Here is a 12,585-nt window from a genome sequence, read left to right on the forward strand (position 1 = left end):
ATAAAAATAAAAGGTTGAGAGAATATACCCTCTCTCAAGGTCTGCAAGGGAATTCACCTCAAGGTTGAGATAATATACTATCTCTCAAGGTCTGCAGGGGAATCCATCCCAAAAATCTCTTCACAAGACCAAATTTTATTCAACTCATCAACTTTTTTTACAATGAAGGGAAACCTCCCTTTAAATAGACTAAAAAAATAAGATAAACATTAACAAGAAAAACTCTCTCTATACTTTTCCTATTTTATCTCTTCTTCCCTATTTTCTCTCTCTTCCCTTAACTTCACATACCATCCCCTTTTATCCAAAGCCTAAAAACTACTTTTTATTTAACCTTATCCTTTTACATTCCTAAACTAGCTCCCCTAATTTAACATTATCTATTTATATTCCTAAACTAACCTAATCCAATTGATCAATATGCACAAGATAAATTCGATAAATTCATGCTCACGTAATTATCCCTGCGCACCCTATTCCTAAAGAGATAAACAAAAGAATAATTAAAAATTAAAATAACTGTAATATTATTTGCGTCATTCTCCCCGGGTAAGGAGAAACTCGATCTCGAGCTCAAAAGTTGATGATGAAGTCCCACCATGAGTTCAAAAAGTTGTAACTGTGTTCCAAGAGTAATTGTTGAATACGAGCTTGGGCTAATTATTCCTAACCTGGAATGGGTCTAGCTCCAAAAAAACACCAAGTTCAACTGATGAACACGTTTAACCATGAAATTTTGAGAGATAGATTTTAATGTCAAAATCTCATGGTGGTTCTATAGGACGTGGTGGATATGGCGTCTCTATAGAACACGGCAGATCTAGCTTGTTAATTTCTTCTTCACGAGGAAGATTGTTCTCCAACCGCTGCATTTCTTCTTCACGAGGAAGATTGTTCTCCAACAGCGGCATTTCTTCTTCACGAGGAAGATTGTTCTCCAACCGCTGCATCTCTTGTTTCTTCTCACGTATTTTAGTTCAAACATCCTCTAGGATGTTAGAAAACTTTTCTATAGCTCGTTTCCAACGATCCCAAGCTTGTTCCCAACGATCATCCATAGCAAATCTAACTTGCTTTGATCTAACTTGGTTTTTGTATATCTAACTTCTCTAGATCTAACTCGCTTTCTAGATCTGACTAGCTCTGATACCAATTGATGTAAAAAAATAAAACCAAAAAAAAATAAAAATAAAATGTTGAGAGAATATACCCTCTCTCAAGGTCTGCAAGGGAATCCACCCCAAAATCTCTTCATGAGACTAAATTTTATTAACTCATCTACATTTTTACAATGAAGGAAAACCTCCCTTTAAATAGATTAAAAAATAAGATGAACATTAACAAAAAAACTCTCTCTACACTTTTCTTATTTTATCTCTTCTTCTATATTTTCTCTCTCTTCCCTTAACTTCACGTACCATCCCTTTTTATCCAAAGCCTAAAAACTATTTTTTATTTAACCTTATCCTTTTACATTCCTAAACTAGCTGCCCTAATTTAACCTTATCTATTTATACTCCTAAACTAATCCAATCCGATCAATATGCACAAGATAAATTCGATAAATTCATGCCCACCTAATTATCCCTACGCACCCTATTCTTGAAGAGATAAACAAAAGAATAATTAAAAATTAAAATAACCCTAATATTATTTGCATCACTTACCAGTCCAGATTGGGCCAAAGAGGTTCCAATCGTGGGCATGGCCAAGTAGAATCAAAAGGATAAAAAAAACAAAGGGTCAAGCTGGACCAAGCCAACTCTGTTGTGGCCCCAACCTTGTCCTGACCCTGCCCTCGACGCATAGAGGCCCGGCCCTCGAGCCACACTTTGTGGCTCATACCTCTTTTCTAGGGTTGGGTTACTAGGCCCATTGTCAACCTTCCATACCTATGCAACTACTCTTGGGTCTAATCCCTACCATCCATCATAAGTAATAATGGTAGATGTCCCTGTGGTGCTCCATATACTACTAAGTACTAACCATTGAGGAAAGGTATTTATTTATAAAGAATGTGGTTTATACAAGGAAGAAGTTTATATAGAGTCGAGGCTCTAAACAATCAAATTAGAGCCCACCTCAAAAATTCACTAGAAGAGGTTGTTTTGATGCCAAAATATCCTCAAATTGATCATCTCGACATCAAGATGCATGGACATGAGAAAAAAATAGATTTCAAGTTTTGGAAATAGTATATCTTGTAAAACATTTTTGGACCGTCAATTTCCAATATTTGCAAGTTTACATAGATCTGATTGATCTACTCTATTTTTTAAGCTTTAAATTTTATAATGAAATATATTTTAAGGCTGTCACAAAGATTTTTACTATTGAAGCACATTTCTCAACACTATTTGAAGGTGCTCTTTACTTTGATTGTTTAAAGCTTCGGCTCTATACAAACTGCACCTTTTATATAAGGGTGCAGTTTGCATAGAGGCTAGACTCTAAACAATCAAATTAGAGCCTACCTTCAAATAGTATCAAGAAATGTGGTTTCAATACTGGAATATTTTTTATAGTCCTAAAATATATTTTCATCTGCTTTATAAAGTTTAAAGCTTAAAAAATGGTGTAGATCGACATATCTATGACAACTTGAAAATCTTGAAAATTAATAGTCCAAAATGAGCATAACAAAGTACACTATTTCCAAAACTCGAAATCCATTTTTTTCTCGTATCCATGTATCTTGATGTCGAGATGATCAATTTGATGATATTTGGGCATCAAAACAACCTCTTCTAGTGAAATTTTTGAGGTAGGCTGTAATTTGATTGTTTAGAGCCTCACCTCTATATAAACTTTCCCTTTATATAATGTTCTAATCTTATTTGTAGAGGTGAGGTTGTAGTAACGTGCGCCATCCATGCTTAGTTAGACATTGTAGATTTGGCACATCAGAATAAAAAAAACGATATCTTTTTAAAATAGTGTCAAATTTATACCATTTGAATAAAATAGATGGTAGAGATACTGCAACCTTATTTCTACAAGCAAGACAACTATTTTATATTTAACATTTTCCATTTATAAAAGGAAAAGGGTTTGATAGGACTGCAGTTTTATTAAAATAAGTTAAGCATCACCTCAAAACTCATCAAAAATTGCAATTCAAGCATCGAAAACCTTTACATTGATCATCTTGGCTTCAACATTATGGTCGTGAAAAAAAATTAAGATTTCAAACTCTAAAAATAGTTCATATTTAAACAAATTTTCTAGACCATCATTTTCGCCTATTCTAGAAAGGATAAAGTCAATCACATTGCATATTTTTATTACGAGGTCATAATTATATCTAGCTGTTAGATAGGAAAATATATATTAGGAATTTAGTATTAGCCATACTTAAAGTCAAAAAACAATTATGAGATTTGTGACATATTCCTAAGTGCCCTTTTCACGTCCATCTGCTAGGATAGATTACTACATTCTTGTATTAAAGGTAAAATATTTATGTAAATATCTTTTATACTTTGTCCAATTTAGAAATTGTTTTCAATATTTCATATTTTATGCTCATGGCCCATTTTTTAAAGTATATATTGTATTTTATTTTATTTTTTTTAACGTATCGGATTAAGCTTAAATTTTAGATGTACATACTTTTCAATGTTATGCATTTAAAAATACAAAAATTAATTTTGTATGTATCTGATTAAGCTCAAATTTTGGATGTGCACACTTCTCAGTATTATGCATTTGAAAAAATATAAAAAAATAATTTTAAATGAATAAAATAACCAAACTCCCTTAAATTTGTATAGATATTTTACTCTTTTATTTTGAAAAAGGTTTATATAAAGTTGACATCTTATATTGTTGAAATAAGGTGCACTTAAAAAACTATAAGAAAAGATGTTTTGCTTTTAGAAAAAGATCTAATCAATTATCTTGATAGCATGATATATGGAAATAGAAAAAAAAAAAAAGGATTTCAAGTCCAAAAAATATTACATTTTGTACACATTATCTAGATCGCCATTTCAAGATTTTCATGCATTTATAATCTACTTGATTTGAGCTATTTTTGGAGTTTAAAATTTTATAATTAGAGATAAGAATAAATTCTTGAGCGGTCCTACAAATTTTTGATACCAAAATTGCATCTTATGACGGACATTGGAGGTGCGCATTACTTTGATTGTTTAACATTGTAACCTTATGCAAACCACATCATTTAATTATTTTCTGTACTTTTGACGGTTGTGTGATGGTAGGAAGTATGACAAATAAGATTTGGGCTCAATCCAATCCATTGAAATTTGATAAATTGCAAGGGCACATACACTATATTCCTTGGGGAACATAGTTTGCATTTACTCTCTCGGTCAAAAGACCAACGTGAGAGGATTTTTTTAATTTGAAATTTTGGGATCCATCTAGAGACAAATTGAAGTTTGATTTTTCTAATACTTAGATCTCACTTTCTAAGAATTGAATAATCTCTATTCAATCTTGGGACCTTATTTTTTCTAGTGTGCAAAAGTTGCAATTAATAAATTTTTTTATTGAGATTAATCTATAAGTTGAAGAGATTATACCTCCAAATTTTGAGATCCTAAAATTAATTCTACATAGGATTTTACCCTAGGGAGTAATAGATAATATACTCCCGAAGGGAGTATAACATGTTTTAAGCCAACTGACATACTAAAGACATTCTTAATATATATATATGAAGGTAACTTATAAAATATTGATGATATTTTAAAATTTCAAAAATTATTATTTTTGGGTAAATTATTAGTGGAGAAGGACCGTGTTTCATTAAATAAAACTAGATAAAGCGCAAATCATAATGTTTCAAAGAGAGATTGAAAGAAAGACAAAGAGAGAACAATGTAGAATCGATTGAAAGAACAATGTAGAGAGAGAGGAAGCACTTGCAGATTAAATCTTTGTTTAGAGTAAGAAGATGAAATGCTCTGACATTATGTAAAATTTCTAAAACGCTAGAGAGAGAAAGTGAACCCTCATTCGTTCATTCAAAGCCACGAACTACTATAATATAAAATAAATACTCTATACCAGTGTTTTAAAAAACGCCCAGTCGAACCGGACTCGCCCGGTTCGACTCGGAAAATAGTGAAAAGGGACCGGATCGCCCAAAAAATCGGAAATCGTCCGGTTCTAGAGAGAACCGGACGATTCTATACAGTGAATCGCCGATTCACTGTACGGAATCGGCTAGTCCGAACAGTGAATTGGCGATTCCATACGGTTTTTTTTTTTTTTTTTTTTTTTTTTTTTTTTTTTTTTTTTTTGGTAATCCATGATAGATTTTTTTGTAATACTTGATCGATTTTTTTGTAATCCATGATCGAATTGTTTTTGTTTTTTTGTAATCCATGATTGAATTTTTTGGTTTTTTGTAACCCATAATAGAATATTTTGCAATCCATGATCGAAATGTTTGTTTTCTTTTCTTGTAATCCATGATCGATTTTTTTGCTTTTTTTTTTTTTTTTGTAACCCATGATAGAATTTTTTGTAATCCATGATCGAATGTTTTGTAATACATGATCGAAATGTTTGTTTTTTTTTTGTAATCCATGATCGAAATGTTTGTTTTTTTTTTTGTAATCCATGATTGAATTTTTTGTTTTTTGCTTTTTTTGTAACCCATGATAGAGTTTTTTGTAATTCATGATTGAATTTTTTGTAATCCATGATCGAACTATTTTTTTCTTTTTTTGTAATCCACGATTGAATTTTTTGTTTTTTTTTGTTTGTTTTTTTTGTTTGTTTTTTTTTGTAATCCATGATCAAATTTTATGTAATCCATGATCGAATTTTATGTAATCCATGATTGAATTTTTTGAAAATTTGTGATTTTTTTTGTTTAATCCATGATCGAATTTTTTTTTGTAATCCATGATAGAATTTTTTAAACCATTGGTTTCAACCCTATCATAGGTCAATTGAGCCAATTTAAAAAAGTATTGGGAATATTTACGTAAATGTCAATTAAAGAAATAAAACCTACAAGATTGAAATACATTAAATTCTCTGAACTTCCTGAAAATTTCAATTCTAATTCTTGGATACATTTTTGCCATCCAAACTGATTTACATGAAAATTTCGAAACAACAAAGAAACCTGCGAGCCGTAAAACCGAAATTTCGACGGTCCGAAATTCTCCCAACTTTCGTTGGACAAATGAGATTTCGGTCAGGGAATAGTGAAGACTTTATGAGTCAAATTTTAGCCAAAGAAAACAGGAAAATGGAAATTAAGAAAAGTAAATGAATAAATTATGCAACTTTTTTTTTTCTTTGGTTTCTCTATATATACATCAAAAAATAAACTTTTTAAGATGAGCTAAATTTACCAAATCACCCATGAGAGATGAATAATTTAACACTTTTCTTTTGATTTCATTTCATTTCAAAATATTCATAGAAAAATACATAGTCTTGAGTTGAAATCGTTGCAAATGAGTAACATAGTAAATACTTCATCTCTAACGAATTCTTTCATAAATTTGCCTAAAAAACCTACCTGAACCATAGGGAGGCCATTAAGGGCCCAAATTTGGGGATTCCTTGGAACCTAGAAGTCTATAGAAGTTGAACTGTTGATACCAGGAAATAGTGTTAAAGAGTATTTGTTTGGAAGCCCTCGAATACAGAGATCAGACTTCACAATGATCCTAAATGGTTAGTGCTTGACGATTTACAACGCTACATCCTAAGCTCAATTTCTATCAAAGATAGGGTAATGCTACATCCTAGATTCAATTTCTACGAAAGATAGAAGTCCTCTCCCCATTGACTGCCAAAAAAAAAAAAGGAGAGACAGAAGAAAGACTATAATTAGTAAGAGATGACTTGATTAGAAAGAGGAAGAGTTAAGAGAGATAACGAACACAATGAAAGATGATTTAGAGAGAGACAAGAACACCATTAGAGACAAAGTTAGTAAAAATGATATATTTTAAGAGAGAATAGAATCAGCAATAGAAGGCCCACAGAGAGGTTAGAGAGGAGTTATAGTGAGAAAATGTGTAATTAGGGGGAGGAGTTCGAGAGAGAAAAGAAAAAAGAATAGAGACGAACCTCCTAAAAGCCTGGATAATTGAACTTCAATTACAATTCAGTAAGATGGTAGAGAGAAGCAATTTTTCAATCAATAAGAGAGAACTGATGCTTTTAGTCAAAATGGTATAGAGAGGGAAACTATTAAAAAAATCAAAATGGTGGAGAAAATGGTATAGAGAGTGAAACTATTAAAAAAATGAAAATGGTGGAGAGAGAAACTGTAAAAAAAGAGTATAAACAGAAAAGTAGTGTTTGTCAATTAAAATCATAATGGTAGAGAGAGCGCCAATATTTCCAATCAAATGTTGCCAGCAAAGAGCCTGTGATTAAGTGGCTCAAGCCTGTAGAAATGAGAGCTTTTTAATAAATCTAAATCTATTTTTGAGAGGATTTTTTGATGTAACTTTTAAAACCATGTAATCTTTAACACGAAGATTATGAATATGAAAAATAAATAAATTTTAAAAATTAAAAATAATAATTTATTTTAAAAAAACATTTGGACAGTTAATTTTTACTTTTTTATGAAAAAACTATTAATTTCTTCTTCTTTTTTTTTTTTTTTGATGAAATACCTACTTGCATCCATCTTAAATATGAATGCTTTATATTTTTGGACCGCATATGTAGTCATGTTGTCCGCCCGCATGAAACAATTTTCTAATTTTTTATAAATATGAAATTTGAAGCCCCTATTTTATTTTTTTTTTAACTCTTTTAGCTTAGACAAGTAAAGAGAGAGACAGAGAAAAATTGTTTCATTCGGGCTACAGACCGCATAACTATACGATCCAAAAAAAGTCACAGCATCGATCTTTAAAAAAATAGGTGTTTCATGTAAAAATAATAGAAACTAATGGTTCAAATATAATTTTTATAAAATTATTATTTAGGTTTTATGTTTTCATATTCATCATCTCTCCATGTTAAAAAGTACATGTCTTTAAAAATTAAAATCCAAAAATCCATCTAAAAAATAAAATCCAAAAAACCATCTAAAAAATAGATTTATTACGAGCCCACATTTCTAAGGCTTGACCGCATAGAAACCGGGTCCGATAAAAAATGGGCGAGCCTGTCCTTTCGGCATCCTTCCAAAAACGCGTCATTTCTTTTGACCCAACAAATTCCTCACATCACCTTAGTCTCTTTTCTTTGCAAAAAACCAAAACAGCATCAAACCCACTCTCTCTCTCACTAACTGTCAATTCATCTCTCTCTCTTTTTTTTCTTTTTTTCTTTTTAAAAATAAAGGGTAGCCTCTCTGTTTTTTACTCCTGTTCAAGTCCAATGCGTTTCATATTTCTGCTTGGAACCGTATCTGTCTCTCTCTGAATCAAAGTTAGTCAATTATTTCTCTTGAGAAGTTCTCAACGAATATCTCCCCTCCTGTTTATCTTACCTATCATATCTCTCAATCCATTACTGTACTCAGGTTCCAGGTTTCCCATTTTTTCTCTCTGCTAATCTTCTCTCTCTCTCCGTAACTGTTCTCAGGTTCCAAGTTTCCAATTTTCTCTCTCTGCCAATCTTCCCCACACGGCCTCCTTGCCAAACCAGTGGTCGGCCGGTCGGCCACAAACCCACCCCACCTCTATTTCAAGACTTTAAACTGAACCACTTCCAACTTCCAAAAGGTAGGAACTTTGTCTCTCCCTAAACAAGCGTCGTTCTATCTTCCTAATGTCCTCCCTGATATGGCCCTTTTGCTTCTCCATTCTCTCTCTAGCCATAGCCCAGGCCCCATGCCCAAAAAATCAGAGCACCCCACTTCTCCAGTTCAAGCAAGGCCTAATTATCTCTCCTCCAAGGCTTCAGTCATGGATACCCAACTCAGATTGTTGCAAATGGGAAGGCATAGCCTGCAACAATCTCACTGGCTTTGTCCAAAGACTTAATCTGTGCAGCTTAGGGCAACTGCCAATTTCTGGTAATATCAGTTTTTCTCTCTTCAATTTAACCCACCTTGAATACCTTGATCTGAGCTTTAATAACTTATCTTCCTCTTCTATACCTCCCTCAATTGGGCAGCTAAAAGGGTTGGTTTATCTCAACCTCTCCAATTCTGGTTTTTCCGGACAGATACCAAAGGAAATTTCAGAATTGATCTCACTTGTTCATCTTGACCTCTCCACCTCTCCGTTGTTTTCTTCTCTCTCTTCAACCCCATTGAAGCTCGAGGACCCAGACTTCAAAACCCTGGTTCAAAGCCTAAAGAGCTTGAAGGAGCTCAGGCTTGATCGTTTGAATCTTTCTTCCTCGAGTTCTCAATGGTGCCAAGCCTTAGCTTCGCTTCCTCGCCTTACTATTGTAAGCCTGCAGAGGTGCTCTCTATCTGGTCCCTTTGACGAGTCGCTCCAGAAACTTGTTTCTCTCTCTGAGATCCACCTGGATGGCAATTCTCTTGCTTCCACGATACCTGATTGGTTTGCGAGTTTCTCTAACTTGAAAGAGTTGCATCTGAGTTTATGCGATTTAAAGGGAGAATTCCCAGCTCAAATTTTCCAGCTTCAGAGACTTCAGATGCTAGATGTTTCCTACAACATACGCCTCTCCGGATATTTCCCATATTTTCCCCCCAATAGCCCAATTAAGAACCTGTTGGTCTCAAATACTAACTTCTCGGGCCCTTTGCCAGATTCCATTGGTAACCTGGGGTCTTTGATCCAATTAGAATTGAACAACTGCAGTTTCAATGGTTCAATCCCAGTTACTCTCTCTAACATCGCAGACCTGCTCAGTCTCGATCTCTCTTTTAACCAGCTAAGTGGTGGAATTCCTTCATTGGGTTCTCAGCGAATACAAGAGATCGATCTCTCTCACAATTTATTGACAGGCTCGATCCCAACATCTCTCGGTAAGCTTCGAAACTTAACGAGACTCAACCTCAAGAACAACCAGCTTATCGGTTCAATTCCTTCCTCTCTCTTCACTCTTCCATCTCTAAAAGTCCTAGACCTAAGCGAGAACGGCCTGGATACTTCTGTCCCTGATTTCCAAGCCCCTCAATCCAAGTTGGAAACCTTGGACCTCAGCGAAAATGGCTTAAATGGAGAGATCCCTGGTTCCATATTTTCTCTCTCTAACCTGAAAGTCCTGATTCTCTCCTCCAACAAGTTCAATGGCACCCTTCACCTTGAGTCATTCCTCCCAAAGAGTGTGAACCTTTCCAATCTAGACCTATCACGAAACAACTTAGTTATTGAATTCAGTTCTTTGAATAGCAGCAATGGCAATGAATCATTCCCTCACTTATCCACACTGAAATTGCGGTCATGCAACATAACCAAGTTCCCCGATTTCATTAAAACCCAAGAGAGATTAAAGTATTTGGACCTCTCTGATAACCTACTTGAAGGGGCAATACCCAACTGGTTATGGAAGTTGAGTCTCAATCAACTCAATCTTTCTAAAAACCAGCTCCAAGAACTAGGGCAACTGGCCAATCCCTCCTCCAGTTCCTTCACCCTTGACCTACATTCAAACCACTTTTCAGGTCCCCCCTCTCTCCCCTCAGCTGCCATTTTTTTGGACTACTCCAACAACCTTTTCAGCTCGAGCATCCCGGAAAGCATTGGCATTTACCTGAATTTCTCCATCTTTCTCTCACTTTCTCATAACAATCTTTCTGGAAAAATTCCTTCCTCTCTATGCAACAGCAAGAATCTGCAGGTCCTCGACCTTTCTCATAACAACCTCATTGGCTCGATTCCGGAGTGCCTCTTCGCAATAGACAGCCTGATCGTGCTGAACCTAAGGGAGAACATGCTGCAGGGCTCAATTCCAGATAGGTTCAGATCCAGCAGTGACCTTCGAACACTAAATTTCAATGGAAACCAGTTACAAGGTGAAGTCCCCCTTTCACTAAGCAAATGCAGCAACCTGGAGATACTTGACTTGGGTAACAACAATTTTTCTGGGACCTTTCCCTCGTCACTAGGTTCCTTAACCCACCTTCGAGTCCTGGTTCTGAGATCAAACCAGCTTCATGGACCCATTTCAGATACAGGGTCCCCTGGTTTCTATGCACTTCAAATCTTGGACCTATCAGGCAACAACTTCTCCGGGCCCATGCCTAAAGAATGCTTTCAAAACTGGAAGGCCATGCAAGAGGAGTCACAAACCAACTCAACCCAAATTCTACAATATGGGTTCCTCTATCTAAGCAGCTTGTATTATTTTGATATGGTCACAGTCACAATGAAAGGTCAGGATTTGGAGTTTCAGAAGATCTTGACAATCCTAACAGCCATTGATATTTCCAACAATGCATTCGAAGGGGTGATACCAAGCCAAATAGGAGGGCTCAAGGGCCTCCGTGTACTGAATATGTCAAGAAACACTCTGACGGGCCCTATACCTGATTCTATTGGAGACCTGAGACAGCTCGAATCCTTGGATCTTTCAAAGAACCATCTCTCAGGAAGCATACCCTTGGGGCTTAGCAAGCTTAGTTTCCTTTCAGTTCTAAACCTGTCTTGGAACAATCTCTCAGGAACGATACCCAAGGGATACCAGTTTCAAACCTTCAATGCTGCTTCTTTTGCCCATAACCCAGGGCTCTGTGGATATCCATTAGATGTGGCTTGTGGACAACAGCAGAAAAATAGCACAACTAATGAGGAGGCGAAGGCCACTTCATGGGAGTTTGTTTTGGGGGGTCTAGGATTTGGAATTGGAGGTGGTGTAGTGGGCAGGCTTCTAATGGCTTGGAAAGATGAGAGGCTATGGTATTTTGAGTGTGTGGATCGGGTTCTGGGTCGACTGATCTCAGAAATTGGACTAAATAGGATAGAAGCAGAGGAAGAAGGAGAAGATGGTGAGGAAAAGGAAGGAGTAGAAGAAGACAGCTTAGATCAAAGGTTTTGTGTTTTTTGCACTGGTCTGGATACCAGTAAGTGGAAAGCGGTGCACACGGAGTGCTCTTGCCGGGACAAGATGAATCCCATTGACCCCATCTGAGAGGCAAACATATGTTTTCTTTTGGAGAGTGTCAAAAACATACTTCCCTTGAAAAGCATGAATGAGAATCAATCAGTGCTCTAAACTGATGAGGTTGCTGGTCAGATTTGAACTAGCAGGTGGTGGGGCTCTTACTGTTTGAGCTGGTCTATACTGCTCTCTTCAGGTTGACTCATTGCTGATTCTGGACCAAGCATTTGATGAGGTGATTTATTTCATAGTTTGGAACACAGATGAAAATGAATCAGGTGGGTTGGATCAAAATACTCAAGATATGAGTAGAAAAATAGTGAAAATATATGTGCTCGTGGGGCCTATACTCCCAATCACTTTCAAGCAGAGTGCGATGGTCACACTTCCAACTGAAATGGATGACGATAGGGTTAAATATCTGGTACCGTATGTGAGAAGCTAGAATGAAGTGTCGAAAAGTCATTGTTACGATTTTCAATTTTTTCATTAGTTCACTTGCGCAATTCATGTATAGCCTTTGGTTATTTGTATATTTTGATTTATTGAGCAACTGTTAATGAAAGAATCAAAATTTCATACTCTTTTATCTCTGACTCCTGT

At 35.4% G+C, this 12,585-nt stretch overlaps 1 protein-coding gene across 1 annotated transcript; it reads left to right on the forward strand.

The window, feature by feature from the left end:
• Positions 1-7,595: 7,595 nt before the first annotated feature.
• On the forward strand, positions 7,596-12,569 carry LOC18437904 (receptor-like protein 7). The gene has a single exon (XM_006848102.4). The coding sequence runs from the start codon at positions 8,734-8,736 to the stop codon at positions 12,010-12,012; it is 3,279 nt and encodes a 1,092-aa protein (XP_006848165.1). The 5' UTR covers positions 7,596-8,733; the 3' UTR covers positions 12,013-12,569.
• The last annotated feature ends 16 nt before the right edge of the window (positions 12,570-12,585 follow it).

The sequence above is a fragment of the Amborella trichopoda genome, chromosome 8, assembly GCF_054954075.1.
Source record: "Amborella trichopoda isolate Santa Cruz 75 chromosome 8, AtrichopodaSantaCruz75HAP2 v2.0, whole genome shotgun sequence".
NCBI classification, from domain to species: Eukaryota; Viridiplantae; Streptophyta; class Magnoliopsida; order Amborellales; family Amborellaceae; genus Amborella; species Amborella trichopoda.